General features: G+C 59.4%; 7 protein-coding genes across 7 annotated transcripts; 1 reads left to right on the top strand and 6 right to left on the bottom strand.

Annotated features, from left to right (window-relative positions):
* Window positions 1-13: 13 nt before the first annotated feature.
* Window positions 14-5,542, bottom strand: KRP23_11039 (uncharacterized protein; the record flags this gene model as incomplete). Its single annotated transcript, XM_067881549.1, has 4 exons — window positions 14-2,468; window positions 2,552-4,166; window positions 4,229-4,793; window positions 4,865-5,542. The coding sequence occupies 4 exons, from the start codon at window positions 5,540-5,542 to the stop codon at window positions 14-16; spliced, it is 5,313 nt and encodes a 1,770-aa protein (XP_067740849.1).
* Window positions 5,543-5,570: 28 nt separating this feature from the next.
* On the bottom strand, window positions 5,571-8,327 carry KRP23_11038 (uncharacterized protein; the record flags this gene model as incomplete). The annotated part of the gene is made up of 3 exons (XM_067881548.1): window positions 5,571-6,471; window positions 6,555-7,146; window positions 7,235-8,327. 3 exons carry the CDS (start codon window positions 8,325-8,327, stop codon window positions 5,571-5,573), a joined length of 2,586 nt encoding a protein of 861 aa, XP_067740848.1.
* An 82-nt stretch (window positions 8,328-8,409) lies between these two features.
* Window positions 8,410-12,638, bottom strand: KRP23_11037 (uncharacterized protein; the record flags this gene model as incomplete). The annotated part of the gene is made up of 2 exons (XM_067881547.1): window positions 8,410-9,198; window positions 9,285-12,638. The coding sequence occupies 2 exons, from the start codon at window positions 12,636-12,638 to the stop codon at window positions 8,410-8,412; spliced, it is 4,143 nt and encodes a 1,380-aa protein (XP_067740847.1).
* A 309-nt stretch (window positions 12,639-12,947) lies between these two features.
* KRP23_11036 (uncharacterized protein) lies at window positions 12,948-14,297 on the bottom strand (the record flags this gene model as incomplete). The annotated part of the gene is made up of 1 exon (XM_067881546.1): window positions 12,948-14,297. One exon carries the CDS (start codon window positions 14,295-14,297, stop codon window positions 12,948-12,950), a length of 1,350 nt encoding a protein of 449 aa, XP_067740846.1.
* Window positions 14,298-15,323: 1,026 nt separating this feature from the next.
* Window positions 15,324-18,594, bottom strand: KRP23_11035 (1-phosphatidylinositol 3-phosphate 5-kinase; the record flags this gene model as incomplete). The annotated part of the gene is made up of 2 exons (XM_067881545.1): window positions 15,324-15,959; window positions 16,969-18,594. The coding sequence occupies 2 exons, from the start codon at window positions 18,592-18,594 to the stop codon at window positions 15,324-15,326; spliced, it is 2,262 nt and encodes a 753-aa protein (XP_067740845.1).
* Window positions 18,595-19,786: 1,192 nt separating this feature from the next.
* KRP23_11034 (Ras-related protein Rab11B) lies at window positions 19,787-20,901 on the bottom strand (the record flags this gene model as incomplete). Its single annotated transcript, XM_067881544.1, has 3 exons — window positions 19,787-20,420; window positions 20,500-20,632; window positions 20,715-20,901. The coding sequence occupies 3 exons, from the start codon at window positions 20,899-20,901 to the stop codon at window positions 19,787-19,789; spliced, it is 954 nt and encodes a 317-aa protein (XP_067740844.1).
* Window positions 20,902-21,443: 542 nt separating this feature from the next.
* KRP23_11033 (uncharacterized protein) lies at window positions 21,444-21,779 on the top strand (the record flags this gene model as incomplete). Its single annotated transcript, XM_067881543.1, has 1 exon — window positions 21,444-21,779. One exon carries the CDS (start codon window positions 21,444-21,446, stop codon window positions 21,777-21,779), a length of 336 nt encoding a protein of 111 aa, XP_067740843.1.
* Between the last annotated feature and the right edge of the window lie 452 nt (window positions 21,780-22,231).

Raw genomic sequence — 22,231 nt, 5'->3', positions numbered from 1 at the left:
CTGGACAGTGCACTCATCGAGAGCGCACTGCTCGCGAGGACACTGTGATGACCACACTGCCAGCACTCGGGCTGCTCGTGGACGCACCCGTCGAGGCCGCACTGCTGGAGGTCGAGCTGGTCAACATCGGTTCTGCTGCGTACTCGGACTTGGACTCGGACGCGAACGCCGACGCCGACGCGGACGCTGACGCTGACGCGAACGCCGACTCGGACTCGGACTCGGACTCGAACGCCGACGCGGACGCCGACTCGGACTCGGACGCGAACTTCGAGCTGCACTCTTCCTCAATGTCTTGCTGCGACGCAGACGTGTCACGCGACGAGCGAGCATCTTCGTCTCGATCATCGCGCTGTTCGGTCACTTGCGCGAGCTTGCTGCTCGTGCTAGCCACAGCCATGGACCTGCCAACGAAGAACTCGTCCACTGCCATGCCGCCCTCGCCTGCAGTCAACTGCGAGCTGTGCGGTTGGTACGGACTGCTGAGCCGGTCGTGATCCAGGTTCGAGATGCGGTTACCGAGCTGGTCCAGCGCAATGCGGTTGAGCTCCTCCATGCGCCGATTGTGGCTCGCCTCCAAGTCGTGCAACTGCAAGTCAGACGAACGAACGGCATCACCGCGGTGCTTGGGCCGATTCGCGCGAACCTGCTCGAACAGCTCCTCCGTCGGCCGGTTCATCAACGACTCGTCAAATGCCGACACGCACGACTCGTCCAGAGAGCCCACATGCTTCATGGCTGCCGTACTGGCCGTGGTTGGCGTACTAGTAGTGATCGCACCACTGGACAGTGCACTCATCGAGAGCGCACTGCTCGCGAGGACACTGCTGATGACCACACTGCCAGCACTCGGGCTGCTCGTGGACGCACCCGTCGAGGCCGCACTGCTGGAGGTCGAGCTGGTCAACATCGGTTCTGCTGCGTACTCGGACTTGGACTCGGACGCGAACGCCGACGCGGACGCTGACGCTGACGCGAACGCCGACTCGGACTCGGACTCGGACTCGAACGCCGACGCGGACGCCGACTCGGACTCGGACGCGAACTTCGAGCTGCACTCTTCCTCAATGTCTTGCTGCGACGCAGACGTGTCACGCGACGAGCGAGCATCTTCGTCTCGATCATCGCGCTGTTCGGTCACTTGCGCGAGCTTGCTGCTCGTGCTAGCCACAGCCATGGACCTGCCAACGAAGAACTCGTCCACTGCCATGCCGCCCTCGCCTGCAGTCAACTGCGAGCTGTGCGGTTGGTACGAACTGCTGAGCCGGTCGTGATCCAGGTTCGAGATGCGGTTACCGAGCTGGTCCAGCGCAATGCGGTTGAGCTCCTCCATGCGCCGATTGTGGCTCGCCTCCAAGTCGTGCAACTGCAAGTCAGACGAACGAACGGCATCACCGCGGTGCTTGGGCCGATTCGCGCGAACCTGCTCGAACAGCTCCTCCGTCGGCCGGTTCATCAACGACTCGTCAAATGCCGACACGCACGACTCGTCCAGAGAGCCCACATGCTTCATGGCTGCCGTACTGGCCGTGGTTGGCGTACTAGTAGTGATCGCACCACTGGACAGTGCACTCATCGAGAGCGCACTGCTCGCGAGGACACTGCTGATGACCACACTGCCAGCACTCGGGCTGCTCGTGGACGCACCCGTCGAGGCCGCACTGCTGGAGGTCGAGCTGGTCAACATCGGTTCTGCTGCGTACTCGGACTTGGACTCGGACGCGAACGCCGACGCGGACGCTGACGCTGACGCTGACGCTGACGGACTCGCGAACGCCGACTCGGACTCGGACTCGGACTCGGACTCGGACTCGAACGCCGACGCGGACGCCGACTCGGACTCGGACGCGAACTTCGAGCTGCACTCTTCCTCAATGTCTTGCTGCGACGCAGACGTGTCACGCGACGAGCGAGCATCTTCGTCTCGATCATCGCGCTGTTCGGTCACTTGCGCGAGCTTGCTGCTCGTGCTAGCCACAGCCATGGACCTGCCAACGAAGAACTCGTCCACTGCCATGCCGCCCTCGCCTGCAGTCAACTGCGAGCTGTGCGGTTGGTACGAACTGCTGAGCCGGTCGTGATCCAGGTTCGAGATGCGGTTACCGAGCTGGTCCAGCGCAATGCGGTTGAGCTCCTCCATGCGCCGATTGTGGCTCGCCTCCAAGTCGTGCAACTGCAAGTCAGACGAACGAACGGCATCACCGCGGTGCTTGGGCCGATTCGCGCGAACCTGCTCGAACAGCTCCTCCGTCGGCCGGTTCATCAACGACTCGTCAAATGCCGACACGCACGACTCGTCCAGAGAGCCCACATGCTTCATGGCTGCCGTACTGGCCGTGGTTGGCGTACTAGTAGTGATCGCACCACTGGACAGTGCACTCATCGAGAGCGCACTGCTCGCGAGGACACTGCTGATGACCACACTGCCAGCACTCGGGCTGCTCGTGGACGCACCCGTCGAGGCCGCACTGCTGGAGGTCGAGCTGGTCAACATCGGTTCTGCTGCGTACTCGGACTTGGACTCGGACGCGAACGCCGACGCGCCGCGGACGCTGACGCGAACGCCGACTCGGACTCGGACTCGGACTCGGACTCGGACTCGGACTCGGACTCGAACGCCGACGCGGACGCCGACTCGGACTCGGACGCGAACTTCGAGCTGCACTCTTCCTCAATGTCTTGCTGCGACGCAGACGTGTCACGCGACGAGCGAGCATCTTCGTCTCGATCATCGCGCTGTTCGGTCACTTGCGCGAGCTTGCTGCTCGTGCTAGCCACAGCCATGGACCTGCCAACGAAGAACTCGTCCACTGCCATGCCGCCCTCGCCTGCAGTCAACTGCGAGCTGTGCGGTTGGTACGAACTGCTGAGCCGGTCGTGATCCAGGTTCGAGATGCGGTTACCGAGCTGGTCCAGCGCAATGCGGTTGAGCTCCTCCATGCGCCGATTGTGGCTCGCCTCCAAGTCGTGCAACTGCAAGTCAGACGAACGAACGGCATCACCGCGGTGCTTGGGCCGATTCGCGCGAACCTGCTCGAACAGCTCCTCCGTCGGCCGGTTCATCAACGACTCGTCAAATGCCGACACGCACGACTCGTCCAGAGAGCCCACATGCTTCATGGCTGCCGTACTGGCCGTGGTTGGCGTACTAGTAGTGATCGCACCACTGGACAGTGCACTCATCGAGAGCGCACTGCTCGCGAGGACACTGCTGATGACCACACTGCCAGCACTCGGGCTGCTCGTGGACGCACCCGTCGAGGCCGCACTGCTGGAGGTCGAGCTGGTCAACATCAGTTCTGCTGCGTACTCGGACTTGGACTCGGACGCGAACGCCGACGCGGACGCTGACGCTGACGCGAACGCCGACTCGGACTCGGACTCGGACTCGGACTCGGACTCGGACTCGAACGCCGACGCGGACGCCGACTCGGACTCGGACGCGAACTTCGAGCTGCACTCTTCCTCAATGTCTTGCTGCGACGCAGACGTGTCACGCGACGAGCGAGCATCTTCGTCTCGATCATCGCGCTGTTCGGTCACTTGCGCGAGCTTGCTGCTCGTGCTAGCCACAGCCATGGACCTGCCAACGAAGAACTCGTCCACTGCCATGCCGCCCTCGCCTGCAGTCAACTGCGAGCTGTGCGGTTGGTACGAACTGCTGAGCCGGTCGTGATCCAGGTTCGAGATGCGGTTACCGAGCTGGTCCAGCGCAATGCGGTTGAGCTCCTCCATGCGCCGATTGTGGCTCGCCTCCAAGTCGTGCAACTGCAAGTCAGACGAACGAACGGCATCACCGCGGTGCTTGGGCCGATTCGCGCGAACCTGCTCGAACAGCTCCTCCGTCGGCCGGTTCATCAACGACTCGTCAAATGCCGACACGCACGACTCGTCCAGAGAGCCCACATGCTCCATGGCTGCCGTACTGGCCGTGGTTGGCGTACTAGTAGTGATCGCACCACTGGACAGTGCACTCATCGAGAGCGCACTGCTCGCGAGGACACTGCTGATGACCACACTGCCAGCACTCGGGCTGCTCGTGGACGCACCCGTCGAGGCCGCACTGCTGGAGGTCGAGCTGGTCAACATCAGTTCTGCTGCGTACTCGGACTTGGACTCGGACGCGAACGCCGACGCGACGACGCGACGCGACGCCGACTCGGACGCTGACGACGACGCGACGCCGACGCGGACGCTGACGCTCGACGACTCGACGACCGACTCGGACTCGACTCGGACTCGGACTCGGACTCGAACTCGAACGCCGACGCGGACGCCGACTCGGACTCGGACGCGAACTTCGAGCTGCACTCTTCCTCAATGTCTTGCTGCGACGCAGACGTGTCACGCGACGAGCGAGCATCTTCGTCTCGATCATCGCGCTGTTCGGTCACTTGCGCGAGCTTGCTGCTCGTGCTAGCCACAGCCATGGACCTGCCAACGAAGAACTCGTCCACTGCCATGCCGCCCTCGCCTGCAGTCAACTGCGAGCTGTGCGGTTGGTACGAACTGCTGAGCCGGTCGTGATCCAGGTTCGAGATGCGGTTACCGAGCTGGTCCAGCGCAATGCGGTTGAGCTCCTCCATGCGCCGATTGTGGCTCGCCTCCAAGTCGTGCAACTGCAAGTCAGACGAACGAACGGCATCACCGCGGTGCTTGGGCCGATTCGCGCGAACCTGCTCGAACAGCTCCTCCGTCGGCCGGTTCATCAACGACTCGTCAAATGCCGACACGCACGACTCGTCCAGAGAGCCACATGCTTCATGGCTGCCGTACTGGCCGTGGTTGGCGTACTAGTAGTGATCGCACCACTGGACAGTGCACTCATCGAGAGCGCACTGCTCGCGAGGACACTGCTGATGACCACACTGCCAGCACTCGGGCTGCTCGTGGACGCACCCGTCGAGGCCGCACTGCTGGAGGTCGAGCTGGTCAACATCGGTTCTGCTGCGTACTCGGACTTGGACTCGGACTCGGACTCGGACTCGGACTCGGACTCGGACTCGGACTCGGACTCGGACTCGAACTCGGACTCGAACGCCGACGCGGACGCCGACTCGGACTCGGACGCGAACTTCGAGCTGCACTCTTCCTCAATGTCTTGCTGCGACGCAGACGTGTCACGCGACGAGCGAGCATCTTCGTCTCGATCATCGCGCTGTTCGGTCACTTGCGCGAGCTTGCTGCTCGTGCTAGCCACAGCCATGGACCTGCCAACGAAGAACTCGTCCACTGCCATGCCGCCCTCGCCTGCAGTCAACTGCGAGCTGTGCGGTTGGTACGAACTGCTGAGCCGGTCGTGATCCAGGTTCGAGATGCGGTTACCGAGCTGGTCCAGCGCAATGCGGTTGAGCTCCTCCATGCGCCGATTGTGGCTCGCCTCCAAGTCGTGCAACTGCAAGTCAGACGAACGAACGGCATCACCGCGGTGCTTGGGCCGATTCGCGCGAACCTGCTCGAACAGCTCCTCCGTCGGCCGGTTCATCAACGACTCGTCAAATGCCGACACGCACGACTCGTCCAGAGAGCCCACATGCTCCATGGCTGCCGTACTGGCCGTGGTTGGCGTACTAGTAGTGATCGCACCACTGGACAGTGCACTCATCGAGAGCGCACTGCTCGCGAGGACACTGCTGATGACCACTGCCAGCACTCGGGCTGCTCGTGGACGCACCCGTCGAGGCCGCACTGCTGGAGGTCGAGCTGGTCAACATCGGTTCTGCTGCGTACTCGGACTTGGACTCGGACGCGAACGCCGACGCGGACGCTGACGCTGACGCGAACGCCGACTCGGACTCGGACTCGGACTCGAACTCGAACGCCGACGCGGACGCCGACTCGGACTCGGACGCGAACTTCGAGCTGCACTCTTCCTCAATGTCTTGCTGCGACGCAGACGTGTCACGCGACGAGCGAGCATCTTCGTCTCGATCATCGCGCTGTTCGGTCACTTGCGCGAGCTTGCTGCTCGTGCTAGCCACAGCCATGGACCTGCCAACGAAGAACTCGTCCACTGCCATGCCGCCCTCGCCTGCAGTCAACTGCGAGCTGTGCGGTTGGTACGAACTGCTGAGCCGGTCGTGATCCAGGTTCGAGATGCGGTTACCGAGCTGGTCCAGCGCAATGCGGTTGAGCTCCTCCATGCGCCGATTGTGGCTCGCCTCCAAGTCGTGCAACTGCAAGTCAGACGAACGAACGGCATCACCGCGGTGCTTGGGCCGATTCGCGCGAACCTGCTCGAACAGCTCCTCCGTCGGCCGGTTCATCAACGACTCGTCAAATGCCGACACGCACGACTCGTCCAGAGAGCCCACATGCTCCATGGCTGCCGTACTGGCCGTGGTTGGCGTACTAGTAGTGATCGCACCACTGGACAGTGCACTCATCGAGAGCGCACTGCTCGCGAGGACACTGCTGATGACCACACTGCCAGCACTCGGGCTGCTCGTGGACGCACCCGTCGAGGCCGCACTGCTGGAGGTCGAGCTGGTCAACATCGGTTCTGCTGCGTACTCGGACTTGGACTCGGACGCGACGCCGACGCGGACGCTGACGCTGACGCGAACGCCGACTCGGACTCGGACTCGGACTCGAACTCGAACGCCGACGCGGACGCCGACTCGGACTCGGACGCGAACTTCGAGCTGCACTCTTCCTCAATGTCTTGCTGCGACGCAGACGTGTCACGCGACGAGCGAGCATCTTCGTCTCGATCATCGCGCTGTTCGGTCACTTGCGCGAGCTTGCTGCTCGTGCTAGCCACAGCCATGGACCTGCCAACGAAGAACTCGTCCACTGCCATGCCGCCCTCGCCTGCAGTCAACTGCGAGCTGTGCGGTTGGTACGAACTGCTGAGCCGGTCGTGATCCAGGTTCGAGATGCGGTTACCGAGCTGGTCCAGCGCAATGCGGTTGAGCTCCTCCATGCGCCGATTGTGGCTTGCCTCCAAGTCGTGCAACTGCAAGTCAGACGAACGAACGGCATCACCGCGGTGCTTGGGCCGATTCGCGCGAACCTGCTCGAACAGCTCCTCCGTCGGCCGGTTCATCAACGACTCGTCAAATGCCGACACGCACGACTCGTCCAGGAGCCCACATGCTCCATGCTGCCGTACTGGCCGTGGTTGGCGTACTAGTGATCGCACCACTGGACAGTGCACTCATCGAGAGCGCACTGCTCGCGAGGACACTGCTGATGACCACACTGCCAGCACTCGGGCTGCTCGTGGACGCACCCGTCGAGGCCGCACTGCTGGAGGTCGAGCTGGTCAACATCGGTTCTGCTGCGTACTCGGACTTGGACTCGGACGCGAACGCCGACGCGGACGCTGACGCTGACGCGAACGCCGACTCGGACTCGGACTCGGACTCGAACTCGAACGCCGACGCGGACGCCGACTCGGACTCGGACGCGAACTTCGAGCTGCACTCTTCCTCAATGTCTTGCTGCGACGCAGACGTGTCACGCGACGAGCGAGCATCTTCGTCTCGATCATCGCGCTGTTCGGTCACTTGCGCGAGCTTGCTGCTCGTGCTAGCCACAGCCATGGACTGCCAACGAAGAACTCGTCCACTGCCATGCCGCCCTCGCCTGCAGTCAAACTGCGAGCTGTGCGGTTGGTACGAACTGCTGAGCCGGTCGTGATCCAGGTTCGAGATGCGGTTACCGAGCTGGTCCAGCGCAATGCGGTTGAGCTCCTCCATGCGCCGATTGTGGCTCGCCTCCAAGTCGTGCAACTGCAAGTCAGACGAACGAACGGCATCACCGCGGTGCTTGGGCCGATTCGCGCGAACCTGCTCGAACAGCTCCTCCGTCGGCCGGTTCATCAACGACTCGTCAAATGCCGACACGCACGACGTCGTCAGAGAGCCCACATGCTCCATGGCTGCCGTACTGGCCGTGGTTGGCGTACTAGTAGTGGTCGCACCACTGGACAGTGCACTCATCGAGAGCGCACTGCTCGCGAGGACACTGCTGATGACCACACTGCCAGCACTCGGGCTGCTCGTGGACGCACCCGTCGAGGCCGCACTGCTGGAGGTCGAGCTGGTCAACATCGGTTCTGCTGCGTACTCGGACTTGGACTCGGACGCGAACGCCGACGCGGACGCTGACGCTGACGCGAACGCCGACTCGGACTCGGACTCGGACTCGGACGCGAACTTCGAGCTGCACTCTTCCTCAATGTCTTGCTGCGACGCAGACGTGTCACGCGACGAGTGAGCATCTTCGTCTCGATCATCGCGCTGTTCGGTCACTTGCGCGAGCTTGCTGCTCGTGCTAGCCACAGCCATGGACCTGCCAACGAAGAACTCGTCCACTGCCATGCCGCCCTCGCCTGCAGTCAACTGCGAGCTGTGCGGTTGGTACGAACTGCTGAGCCGGTCGTGATCCAGGTTCGAGATGCGGTTACCGAGCTGGTCCAGCAATGCGGTTGAGCTCCTCCATGCGCCGATTGTGGCTCGCCTCCAAGTCGTGCAACTGCAAGTCAGACGAACGAACGGCATCACCGCGGTGCTTGGGCCGATTCGCGCGAACCTGCTCGAACAGCTCCTCCGTCGGCCGGTTCATCAACGACTCGTCAAATGCCGACACGCACGACTCGTCCAGAGAGCCCACATGCTCCATGGCTGCCGTACTGGCCGTGGTTGGCGTACTAGTAGTGATCGCACCACTGGACAGTGCACTCATCGAGAGCGCACTGCTCGCGAGGACACTGCTGATGACCACACTGCCAGCACTCGGGCTGCTCGTGGACGCACCCGTCGAGGCCGCACTGCTGGAGGTCGAGCTGGTCAACATCGGTTCTGCTGCGTACTCGGACTTGGACTCGGACGCGAACGCCGACGCGGACGCTGACGCTGACGCGAACGCCGACTCGGACTCGGACTCGGACTCGAACTCGAACGCCGACGCGGACGCCGACTCGGACTCGGACGCGAACTTCGAGCTGCACTCTTCCTCAATGTCTTGCTGCGACGCAGACGTGTCACGCGACGAGCGAGCATCTTCGTCTCGATCATCGCGCTGTTCGGTCACTTGCGCGAGCTTGCTGCTCGTGCTAGCCACAGCCATGGACCTGCCAACGAAGAACTCGTCCACTGCCATGCCGCCCTCGCCTGCAGTCAACTGCGAGCTGTGCGGTTGGTACGAACTGCTGAGCCGGTCGTGATCCAGGTTCGAGATGCGGTTACCGAGCTGGTCCAGCGCAATGCGGTTGAGCTCTCCATGCGCCGATTGTGGCTCGCCTCCAAGTCGTGCAACTGCAAGTCAGACGAACGAACGGCATCACCGCGGTGCTTGGGCCGATTCGCGCGAACCTGCTCGAACAGCTCCTCCGTCGGCCGGTTCATCAACGACTCGTCAAATGCCGACACGCACGACTCGTCCAGAGAGCCCACATGCTCCATGGCTGCCGTACTGGCCGTGGTTGGCGTACTAGTAGTGATCGCACCACTGGACAGTGCACTCATCGAGAGCGCACTGCTCGCGAGGACACTGCTGATGACCACACTGCCAGCACTCGGGCTGCTCGTGGACGCACCCGTCGAGGCCGCACTGCTGGAGGTCGAGCTGGTCAACATCGGTTCTGCTGCGTACTCGGACTTGGACTCGGACGCGAACGCCGACGCGGACGCTGACGCTGACGCGAACGCCGACTCGGACTCGGACTCGGACTCGAACTCGAACGCCGACGCGGACGCCGACTCGGACTCGGACGCGAACTTCGAGCTGCACTCTTCCTCAATGTCTTGCTGCGACGCAGACGTGTCACGCGACGAGCGAGCATCTTCGTCTCGATCATCGCGCTGTTCGGTCACTTGCGCGAGCTTGCTGCTCGTGCTAGCCACAGCCATGGACCTGCCAACGAAGAACTCGTCCACTGCCATGCCGCCCTCGCCTGCAGTCAACTGCGAGCTGTGCGGTTGGTACGAACTGCTGAGCCGGTCGTGATCCAGGTTCGAGATGCGGTTACCGAGCTGGTCCAGCGCAATGCGGTTGAGCTCCTCCATGCGCCGATTGTGGCTCGCCTCCAAGTCGTGCAACTGCAAGTCAGACGAACGAACGGCATCACCGCGGTGCTTGGGCCGATTCGCGCGAACCTGCTCGAACAGCTCCTCCGTCGGCCGGTTCATCAACGACTCGTCAAATGCCGACACGCACGACTCGTCCAGAGAGCCCACATGCTCCATGGCTGCCGTACTGGCCGTGGTTGGCGTACTAGTAGTGATCGCACCACTGGACAGTGCACTCATCGAGAGCGCACTGCTCGCGAGGACACTGCTGATGACCACACTGCCAGCACTCGGGCTGCTCGTGGACGCACCCGTCGAGGCCGCACTGCTGGAGGTCGAGCTGGTCAACATCGGTTCTGCTGCGTACTCGGACTTGGACTCGGACGCGAACGCCGACGCGGACGCTGACGCTGACGCGAACGCCGACTCGGACTCGGACTCGGACTCGAACTCGAACGCCGACGCGGACGCCGACTCGGACTCGGACGCGAACTTCGAGCTGCACTCTTCCTCAATGTCTTGCTGCGACGCAGACGTGTCACGCGACGAGCGAGCATCTTCGTCTCGATCATCGCGCTGTTCGGTCACTTGCGCGAGCTTGCTGCTCGTGCTAGCCACAGCCATGGACCTGCCAACGAAGAACTCGTCCACTGCCATGCCGCCCTCGCCTGCAGTCAACTGCGAGCTGTGCGGTTGGTACGAACTGCTGAGCCGGTCGTGATCCAGGTTCGAGATGCGGTTACCGAGCTGGTCCAGCGCAATGCGGTTGAGCTCCTCCATGCGCCGATTGTGGCTCGCCTCCAAGTCGTGCAACTGCAAGTCAGACGAACGAACGGCATCACCGCGGTGCTTGGGCCGATTCGCGCGAACCTGCTCGAACAGCTCCTCCGTCGGCCGGTTCATCAACGACTCGTCAAATGCCGACACGCACGACTCGTCCAGAGAGCCCACATGCTCCATGGCTGCCGTACTGGCCGTGGTTGGCGTACTAGTAGTGATCGCACCACTGGACAGTGCACTCATCGAGAGCGCACTGCTCGCGAGGACACTGCTGATGACCACACTGCCAGCACTCGGGCTGCTCGTGGACGCACCCGTCGAGGCCGCACTGCTGGAGGTCGAGCTGGTCAACATCGGTTCTGCTGCGTACTCGGACTTGGACTCGGACGCGAACGCCGACGCGGACGCTGACGCTGACGCGAACGCCGACTCGGACTCGGACTCGGACTCGAACTCGAACGCCGACGCGGACGCCGACTCGGACTCGGACGCGAACTTCGAGCTGCACTCTTCCTCAATGTCTTGCTGCGACGCAGACGTGTCACGCGACGAGCGAGCATCTTCGTCTCGATCATCGCGCTGTTCGGTCACTTGCGCGAGCTTGCTGCTCGTGCTAGCCACAGCCATGGACCTGCCAACGAAGAACTCGTCCACTGCCATGCCGCCCTCGCCTGCAGTCAACTGCGAGCTGTGCGGTTGGTACGAACTGCTGAGCCGGTCGTGATCCAGGTTCGAGATGCGGTTACCGAGCTGGTCCAGCGCAATGCGGTTGAGCTCCTCCATGCGCCGATTGTGGCTCGCCTCCAAGTCGTGCAACTGCAAGTCAGACGAACGAACGGCATCACCGCGGTGCTTGGGCCGATTCGCGCGAACCTGCTCGAACAGCTCCTCCGTCGGCCGGTTCATCAACGACTCGTCAAATGCCGACACGCACGACTCGTCCAGAGAGCCCACATGCTCCATGGCTGCCGTACTGGCCGTGGTTGGCGTACTAGTAGTGATCGCACCACTGGACAGTGCACTCATCGAGAGCGCACTGCTCGCGAGGACACTGCTGATGACCACACTGCCAGCACTCGGGCTGCTCGTGGACGCACCCGTCGAGGCCGCACTGCTGGAGGTCGAGTTGGTCAACATCGGTTCTGCTGCGTACTCGGACTTGGACTCGGACGCGAACACCGACGCGGACGCTGACGCTGACGCGAACGCCGACTCGGACTCGGACTCGGACTCGGACTCGGACTCGGACTCGAACGCCGACGCGGACGCCGACTCGGACTCGGACGCGAACTTCGAGCTGCACTCTTCCTCAATGTCTTGCTGCGACGCAGACGTGTCACGCGACGAGCGAGCATCTTCGTCTCGATCATCGCGCTGTTCGGTCACTTGCGCGAGCTTGCTGCTCGTGCTAGCCACAGCCATGGACCTGCCAACGAAGAACTCGTCCACTGCCATGCCGCCCTCGCCTGCAGTCAACTGCGAGCTGTGCGGTTGGTACGAACTGCTGAGCCGGTCGTGATCCAGGTTCGAGATGCGGTTGCCGAGCTGGTCCAGCGCAATGCGGTTGAGCTCCTCCATGCGCCGATTGTGGCTCGCCTCCAAGTCGTGCAACTGCAAGTCAGACGAACGAACGGCATCACCGCGGTGCTTGGGCCGATTCGCGCGAACCTGCTCGAACAGCTCCTCCGTCGGCCGGTTCATCAACGACTCGTCAAATGCCGACACGCACGACTCGTCCAGAGAGCCCACATGCTTCATGGCTGCCGTACTGGCCGTGGTTGGTGTACTAGTAGTGACCACACCACTGTACAGTGATCTCATTGATAGCGCAATTCTCGACATTGTGCTGCTTGACTTGGGCTTGGGCAGGTAGTGGGGGCTAGGCTGTTCATGAATACCTGGTTGCCACGCAGTAGTCTTGCGCGGTGAGCGAGGTTCCCTGATACGAAGTTGATAGGAAGTCGCCTAGAAACCAACACAAATGCAAGAGTGAGACTGAGTAAGACGCAAACAGCGAGTGATTCATTCATGCGCTACCAGACAACATTGTCTAGGCACAGAAAACAAATACAATGCATGCAACGCCATCTACTCGGCGTGCACTACTACTGACCGGCCACGCCATCCTCGCTCTCTGTTGCATATGGCAGCTTAGCGACGGCCGCTCACCTTGATCGTGCGCAGCAAACGGTACTGCTCCTTGATACGTGCGCGGTACTCTGCTTCATCGTCGTCGTCCTCGGCCATAGCCATCTCCCGCTGCAATTGCGTCAGCTTGGCGATCTGATCATACAAGGCACGGGCCGATCCTGGTTCGTCGACCTGCGGAGGCATAGAGGAGCTCAACCCTTTCGTGGAGACAACGGAAGACTGCGGGTTAAAGCTTTGGGCGCCATTGAAGCTTTGGGCGCCATTGAAGCTTTGGGCGCTGTTAAAGCTCGGACTCGATGGCTCCTCATCATCGTCATCAAATTCGGACAGGTCCATTTCTTCCGGGGTCAGTACGGACGCAATCGACTCGCGGCACTCCTCCTCAAGCTGACGGATCTTGCGACGAAGTCTCTCCATGTCTTGCTGGTGTCTGCCCTGGTACTCTTCCATTGTGTCGGTGGAGCGCCATTGCATCTCTGTTTCCTCGTCTTCCTCACGCTGAATTGGGTGAAGTGACCGACCAGGCTGGAATAAACTGCCATACATGTCATCATCCAGGCTGGAAATGCGGTTGCCAAGGTGGTCCAGTGCAATGCTGTTGAGCTCCTCCATACGCCGATTGTGGCTCGCCTCCAAATCGTGCAGATGCAAGTCCGACGTGCGAGCACCATCAGTATACATAAGGCGATTCGCGCGAACCTGTTCGAACAGCTCCTCCGTTGGCCGGTTCATTAACGACTCGTCTAGTGCCGACACGCACGATTCGCGCGGGGAATTCACATGCTCCGAACCTTCGGTACTGATCGTGCTGCTGGATATCGGTGGCTGTTTGTGCTCATGCATGCTGTGCTCCTCAGGAATGAACTGGAGATCGTCTAGGTGGAATTCAGACGTGTCTCGCGGTGAGCGAGTGTCATCATCGCCATCACTATGTTCGTCCACCTGAGATAGTTTGGCATTGGAGATGAGTCTTGAACTGTCGGCGACGAACTCATCAACTGGCATGCCTCCTTCGCCAGGAATGAGCTGCGAGCCGTACGGCTGGAAATTTGAAGCCCTTTTTTCGGGTGCAACAGGTTCTTCACTTGAGCGGTTCGCTGCGTCGGCCTCATCCGGTTCAGACTCATCGCTTGAATGATACGCTGGCTCAGCGTGATCCGACTCGCTCTCTAGTTCTTCACTCGGCCGGTACGCCGGAGCTGCAGTCTCCAGTTTCACAGACTCTTCGCTTGACCGGTATGCTGCCCACTCATGCTGCACAGATTCTTCACTGGAGCGGTAGTCTGGCTGGCCATTCTTACCCGTGTAATCATGTTCTTCACTCGGTTGACTCGGATGCTCGTGCTCCATCGACTCTTCACTAGAGCGATATGCGGACTGACTCGGATGCTCATGCTTCACGGACTCTACACTCGAACGGTATACCGGCTGCTCATGCTCCACAGAATCTTCGCTAGAGCGGTATGCGGGCAGACTTTGATGTTCATGCTCAACAGATTCTTCGCTTGAACGGTATGCCGGATGCTCATGCCCCACAGCATCTTCGTTAGAGCGTGATGTGGACTCTCTCTGAAGCTCATGCTCAACAGATTCTTCACTCGAACGGTATACCGGCTGCTCATGCTCCACAGAATCTTCGCTAGAGCGGGATGCGTACTGACTCGGAAGCTCGTGCTTTACAGACTCTTCGCTCGAACGGTATGCCGGATGCTCATGCTCCACAGATTCTTCGCTAGAGCGGGATGAGGACTGACTCGGATGTTCATGCTCCACAGACTCTTCGTTCGCGCGGTATGTGGTTTGACTTGGATGTTCAAGCTCGACAGAATCTTCACTAGTGCGGTATGCGGGCTGACTTGGATGCTCGTGCTCCACAGACTCTTCACTCGAGCGGTACAAAGACTGCTTGTGGTCGAGAGACTCCACGCTGGGACGATACGCTGTATTCGGCGTACTGCTACCATTGTGCTCGTGTTCCACATTTTTTCGCTAGAGCGGTATGAAGGCTTAACATCCTCCGGTTCACTCTCGTGCTCGTGGTCCATAAGGTCTTCGCTCAGTCGAAATGATGTATCGGGCTCATCAGGTCCTTCACTTTGCTCCTCATCTTCGTCCGCATCAGGTACTTGCTCCAGTTCCTCTAAACTGAACGGGATGGTGCCACTTCGCTTCGTGCGTCCAAGAGGTCGAGACTCGAAGTCAAACTCATCGTCGTCAATGTCAACGGAGCTGGCGGAACTGACGGAGCTATCACCGAAGTGATTTCCAGAACTATTGCGGAACCCGTTCAGACTCACCGAACTGTCGTGGAGACCGCCCAGACTTGATGCACTATCGCGAATGTTGTCTTCGACGACATGATTTGCGTCATTTTAGTCAGTTCTTCCATACGCTGCGATGCTCTTGCTCTCTCTTGAGCAGTTCGTCCGATACACGGTCTTCTTCGTCGGGCAATTGGTACGCAGCTCGGGTTCTCATGGAATTGATATGCTCATTCATGCCCGCTGAAGATTGGGCTAGCAGATCTTCATCAAAGAGCGTTGAAGCATTCGAGCCACGTTGAGAGCTCAACCTTTCCATCATTACAACGTGCTCAGCCGAGTCGGCAGAGGTCTCCAAAATTGCAATGCTGCTGGAAAATTTCGACTTATCAACCGACAACTGGGACGCATCAAACGCGAGATCGTCCGGGTGCTTTGACGTGCGGATGCTGGAGGCTTGTGAAGCATTCAGCCCACGGCTACCAAATGAGGAACTGCTTGATTTGCTTGAGGCCTGAGAGGCATCCAGCCGACGGCCTCGGTAGGACGCATTGCTTCCTTTGCTAGCCATCAACCCAGACCGCTGGGAGTTAAACATGAGGTCTTCACTTTGTGCGGAAGGTGCCACACTAACACGCACATTCGATTTGGCAAAAGTGCCATTCGAACGCGTAGAGAGGAAACGACTCCCTCCGAAGTCACTGCTTGCGTCCGTACGCCGTGAGCGATCACCAAATGATTTGTCAGCTTGCTGGTTGAACGAAGGCATTCGACGACCTCGCATACTAGGAGGCGTGCCAGGCGGGGAGCCAGGTGGGGGCCCGATCGGAGATCCTGGTGGGGGTCCAGTTGGAGAAACGGGTGGGGGGCCAGAGGGAGATAGCGGAGCATTTCGTGGCTGCGATGTTTTCTTCACAGCTGCAGCAAAAGCAGCACTTGCACGAGAATTTGTTGAACGTCCTCCAGTTTGAGATGATTGGACACTTTGCATAGATGAGCGACTTCCATTCGATGACATCGATCGTCGAGCTGCTTTCTCTTTGGCCAACTCTTGCATCCTCTCGATTTCACGCATCCTGTTCAGGTGTTCCTCCTCCAAAGTCTTGAGCACTGCGGAAGACCGGTCACTGTCAGGGGTTAATTGGATCGTCCGGTTGCGGTTGCGACGCACTTGTTGCAGAATCGCGGAAGACCGGGTGCTGCCCAGCCCTGTTGACTCTCTCGAACTAACCTGGGAGATCCGCGAGTCGTTGCTGCTGATGCAGCTCTAAATTCCTTTTGAGGGACCTTGGGAATGCGGTTTACTGACGTCCGCGATCCATTTTCGCGTCGTCCTCCCTTTGGAGGTGGAGGCGTGAACATTTTTCGCGCAGCAACGCCCTTTGGCTTACGATACTTTGAATTCTGGGTGTTGTCCGACTTCAGTGCTCCAAGATGTAAGGGGCTATCATCCTCTCCGTCTTCGTCAGCTTCTTCGGATGGCGGGGATAGCGGTGGGGGTGGCGGTGGTGGAGGCGGGAACTGACTCTTGATCCCATAGCGCGCAGAACGTGCCTTTGCAAGACTCTGAATCGACACAGTTTTGCTAACGTGACTAGCGTTCGAGTTATAACTGGCGTAGCTCGCGTCATAGTTTGTGCCTTGCGTTGAATTTGAAGCCTTGCTTGAATTGTAGTTTGTGCCCTTGGCCGAGTTGTAGTTCGTGCTCGGGCTCGAGTTGTAGCTTGTATTGGGACTAATGGTGTAGTCATCGGGCTCACCTTCCGGAATAGGTGCCGCCGCTTTGTGCCTACCCCCTCGTTGTCAGGTTCCTCGTCCACCGTGTAGTTACTCGCTCCGTATTCACTCTCACCGTACTTACTTGTTCCATAAAGGCCGCTGCTCATCATGGAAGCCTGAGGATCGTATATGTAGCCGGCAGCGGGTTTGACACTGCTTGCCTGATTCCATCCCATCATGCTACTCGCAGTGCTGTTTCCTCCCTGCCAATGCGACGTGGTGGTGCCGCTTACAAAGCTGCTCTCGCTGGCACCTCCATCGTAATACTGGCTGTCATCAAGTTCACTTGTGGCGTCGAATTGGCTTGATCCCTCGAAATGGCTTTCAAAGAGGCTTGACGCTCCGAAATTGCTCGTGGCAACAGAATCTCGGCTCGCCTCCGTGAAACGGGACTGCGCAAACACACTGTAATCCGACTGCTCCTCGAGTCCGTCCTCGTCTTCGTCTTCATCCATACTGTCCTCATCAGCTTCGTGGTACACATCCGGATTGTCCTGCAAAATATCCGAGTACCGTGTCTCATTCTGCATACGTCGTGGATCACCTCCATTCTGCGAGTTAGGAAGCCCTCCAATTGGTTCATACTCATCGCCAGGAGACAAATGATAGCACTTGGTGCACACACGCGTCTTGACCGGCCCCCGCTTCGTCGATATCATGACCTGAGGCGCACACGGTTGGCATACCACCTCGCCACATACGCGGCATCTCGTTTTACGCACAAACAGCGAGAATTTCCTCGAGCAGTTGACACACAGCGCTCTCGCTCGCTTGGGCATCAGGTCCTTCTTTTTCAGCAACGTCTGCCGTCCCATTCTCGACGTCTGAATCTCTCGACTGATGGTCACCACGGACAAAATCCGCCGCTTCAAGGCCGAATTCAGCAGGAAGTGCGGCAGTCGACTGGTGCTCTTAAAGTTGATCTGGAGACTGTGCATGACGTCCATATACCCTTCCTTCTCCGCCTCCACGAACACATAGCCCGACTGGTACATGCTTCCTCTCACCACGCCATCCAATTCCGGGCAGTTCGGCAGCTTAATCGAGTGCATGCTCAGCACCCATCCCCTGCGCCCCGAGGCGTGCCGGAACGTGTTCTGACACTCTAAAAAGCAGTAGTCCCGCTCCCTCGAGAAGGCGGAGGGGCCCTCATAGAGCTGGTACTTGGCAGAGACCCGGTAGAACGGGTTGTTCGGGTCCCCCTGCACCAGAGAATAAAGCACGCCGCAGTCCAGCACGTCGTCCGCCTTCCTAACGAGCATCCGCTCCGTCGTTTGTTGGTCGAAGTAGCTGGCCACTTCCTCGATGGAGCCCATCATGGTTGTCACACCGCAAAGGAACTCGGTGCCCGTGGTGCCCACGCGGTCGTAGCTGCCCTCACCGCGGTACATTTGGATGCCGCGGAACTTGCCCGTGTAGTGCCACTGCACGGGCCCGTCTAGCGTGTGCGCATGGTCTACAAGCGCCACCGATGCCTCCTTGGCCTTGCGGATCATGTAGGCGCGCTCGCTGGCCGTGAGCGACGGCCCCCGCCGAGATCCCCCGTGCGAGTCCGCCGACGCGCCGCTGTGGCCGCGCGAGCGGCTCATAGTGCGCGCTTTTCCCATGCGGAATGAAGGTCGTCTGTCGTCCGATGCGGAAATGCGGAAATGCGGAAGTGAGGGACTGCTACGACTGCGGAAACCAAGTCTTTCCTTGAATTTTAAGGCACGCGGATGCGGTTAGTGAATATTCTGGGTGCGGAATGGTTTGGTCTGTTGGTCGCCGACTCACCTGCGCTCGGTGGAAGTTGTCCACGTGTGCGACGCCGTGAAAGTGTCGATCTAAGGTGGGCAAAGTGCGGGTGCCCTGGCCCTGCCGCTGTCGTCGCGCTCTCGCTCTCTGCCTCCTCTGCGGTCTTATACGATGGAGCGCTGGTGCACGGAACAAGAAAACACCTGGCCACGCACGTCAAATTTGCTGGCTAGTTGGCAATTGTGATGCTGGCCGTCGACCAATCATCGATGAAGATTGCAGTAGATGCATTTTTTGATTGGATGCTGAAAAAGAAATATTGGCTGAGGCAAGTAGCGAATGTACGACCGAACAACAGTGCAGCGCCGTCGGCTTGAGTTGCCAAGACGAGCAGCGCATAAAGGCCACCGTTACCCTGACGACTGCAACCAATGCGCTTGAGCCTCTCGATGAGGCAGCCGACGCAGCGAATAGCTTCACTTGCAAGCTCCAGACTCTCCTTTTCGGACACACGTTATCTAGTGAAATATGGTACCATTTTACTACAGTATCGCACGACGGCATTTGGCGTTGAGCTGGATAGGCGTGCTGCTGGCGGTCCCACCGAGACGGCTCGAAGTGGATCGACGATACCCGTTGCCGACAGAGCGACGCGCATGGTGGTGTGCAAAGATGACAGCATCAAAGTCTGTAGCTCCAACGTTTTTTTTAAACGCAAAAGGCCACCGTGCCCACCACCATAATCCCACACACGTGTGAGCTCACGGTCCGACCTCTGGAGGCCGTGGACTTTGATTTTGACGAGCGGACAGCACTGGTGTGACCCAGGTTGCCTCTGGCTCGTGAGAGCTATTGCTATTTTTTGAAAGGGAACAATGCCACAATAGATAAAGTGCCAAAAGCGGGGGCCATGTTGAAGTGGCCCAGCCCGGGACATTCTGTCAGTGCTCGAGAGAAGGTGTGACGCAAGAGCAGGATCGGAGTCTGGCAAATGGAATAAAGTCTTTGAAATTAAAGCGTTGTTCCTCTCTCGGCGTTGTCCAGTGTCGACGGATAAATGAAGTTTCAGCAGCAGGAGCCGCCGCTCTGTGGGTCTACTTGGCCATGCAGGCGGAAGGCTTTGCCACTCGGCTTGGAGCCACCGGCATCAATGTCCTTGGAGCGAGCGTAGATGCGGAGCAGCAGCGCTTCCAAAGCCTGAGAAATCGTCTTCACCTCTATGGTAGGCTCGTACTCGAGCTTTGGAGCCTGCGCCTGCTTGAGGAAGTCCGGGAGGGGCAAACCGTCAAGTGACAATCCTTGGATCGTCACGCCGAGACCGGGTACAACCTTCTCGGTTTGCTCGAACAGCTCGGCGGTGTTATTGCGAGCTGAAGTCCGTGCGAACATGAGGCTGTTAGCTATCCGGAAGGGCACGACCTCTTCGGGCTTGGCATCGTGCAGCCAGCCGAGTCCCTGCTTGGGGTCCTTGAAGACTGTCTCGCTCAAGGCCTTTTTCACATCATCTTTCTTCACATAATCCTTCGTGTCGACCGTCCTCCCGTTGAGCTTGTCGACTTTGTTTTCCACGAGCATGACTGCTGCCAGCAGAGATGGGTCGGAGTTTTGCTTAAGTGCAGTAAGCCATTGGGAACCGCTTTCCCCGGGAAAATATCTTTGAAGGTTTTCTTGTCGCTCACGTCGTAGACGATCAGGGCACCTGCAACATCACAATTCGCATTGACCGCCAAGTCTGAGTTCAAAAGACGTCGCGATGCAGTCCTGTAAATCAAACTCACGGCTTACCATTCGCTCGCCTGTAGTGCGAGCTCGAGATGGCCTGGTATCGCTCCTGACCCGCGGTATCCCACACCTGCGCACGGATGAATTGGTTTGGTTCGCCGAATTTCCAGTCCGGGCGCTGAACTTTCACTACATCGTCAATTCCACGAAATTACGTCAGGAATGCTGCGATCGGATTGCCATTTTATCGAGTAAGAAGCACCAAACCTACCTGTCACAAACTCGGGCTGCAGCGTCGGAGAACTACGCTCGTCGAATTGATCACCGCGCGCTGCAACAGACAGCAGATTGGTCTTTCCAACAGCTTGGGTGCCAACGATGATCACTTTGTACAGGAACTCGTTCTTGGACGGCGACGCACTGCTGCTCTTGGACGGCGACGCTGGCGGGGACTGCATTGTCGTAAGCCCCGTCACTTCCGACTGCGTGCTGGCGTTATTACCACGGATGAACTTTGTCTCCGCGTTGGTTTCTCTTCGTCGAGTTCGAATACGTAGTGCGACGCAGCTCCAACTACAACGTCGACAAGAACCAACTTCTTATGTTAGATGACCTGAAATAGCCGCAGCATGCAGCACATACAAGAAGCCGCACCCGTCTTCCATCCTCATCCCAAGCTCGCACGTGTAGCTGGGATACTGGGGGCGAGCTTTCAGGCTCACTGCAGTCGACCACGCAAGCCCATCAATTCAATCGGGTATCGGTATCCCGCTCGTGACGCGCGTGTTCCCGTTGCGGCGGTCGGTTTCGTCAACCAGCAATCTGCATCGACGTTTTGACAACTTGAAGCAAAGCGCCAAACTTGCTCGCTCTATGGCGCGTGGTGCTGGCACCGCGGGGGTCGTCCTTTGTTAGGGCTGGCTATCCATCGGCGCGCAAGCTCCGGCTCATAACGGCAATTGACACCGAGACTGCAAGTGGTCCACTGCCACGCCGAGCCATGCAGACCATCGCCCACATTCTCCACGTCAAGTCTGCCGCCAATGCGCTGGGGGCCTCGGTTGGCTCCAAATCGACCCACGACCTGCAGTCTGTTTCGTCGACCAAGACGCTGGCCCACTCCCGCTTCCACCCGGGCATGCTGCGGTTCGCGTACCTGCGCAAGATGCTGCTGTACGCGCTGCTGTGTCTCCTCGCGAAGGCGCTAGCCGCCAACCCGTGCTTCGGGTTCGCACTGCAGTACTGTCAGCTGCGCACACCCAACGCGCTGGTTGTGTTCGCCAAGGCTTTCCGCTGGAGCAAGCCGTGCGAGGCGCTCTTCTTCTCGTTCGTCTAAGCTGCAACGGAAGCTGTTGCTTCAAAGGACAGCTCGTCGGCCGGCAGTCTCGAGGTGTGTCGACGATCCTGAGGCCTGTTGGTCGTAGTTAGTGCGAAGAGCACGGCGCCATGTATTTATGCCATTGTATTGAAGTAATATCTCACGCAACACCGAAGCTTGGATGGAGGTGGAGTTCTCAGTTCTGCTGCCAGCAGCGTGTGCCTGGCCCACTTCACTTCGTCTTCACCTTCGCCTTTTGAGAGGCGCATTGCGCGTCGGTGGTCGCTGTGGCTTGCCTCTGTTGGGGCTGATCAAGAAGAGAGCCAAAACTTTGAATGGAATACGCTGTGTGCCGTACTGGTAAAGTCCGTTAGATACGCTTAGCGCGCATGATAGGATCGGTTGCGCTCTCGGTGAAGTACTTCCTCCTTCCGCGAACTGCAGCAAGCCGCAGGACTGCCACTGCACCA

Source organism: Phytophthora ramorum (genome assembly GCF_020800215.1).
Source record: "Phytophthora ramorum isolate Pr-102 chromosome Unknown Phyram_PR-102_s0011, whole genome shotgun sequence".
Taxonomy (NCBI): Eukaryota; Oomycota; class Peronosporomycetes; order Peronosporales; family Peronosporaceae; genus Phytophthora; species Phytophthora ramorum.
This window is presented reverse-complemented; position numbering and strand designations above follow the sequence as displayed.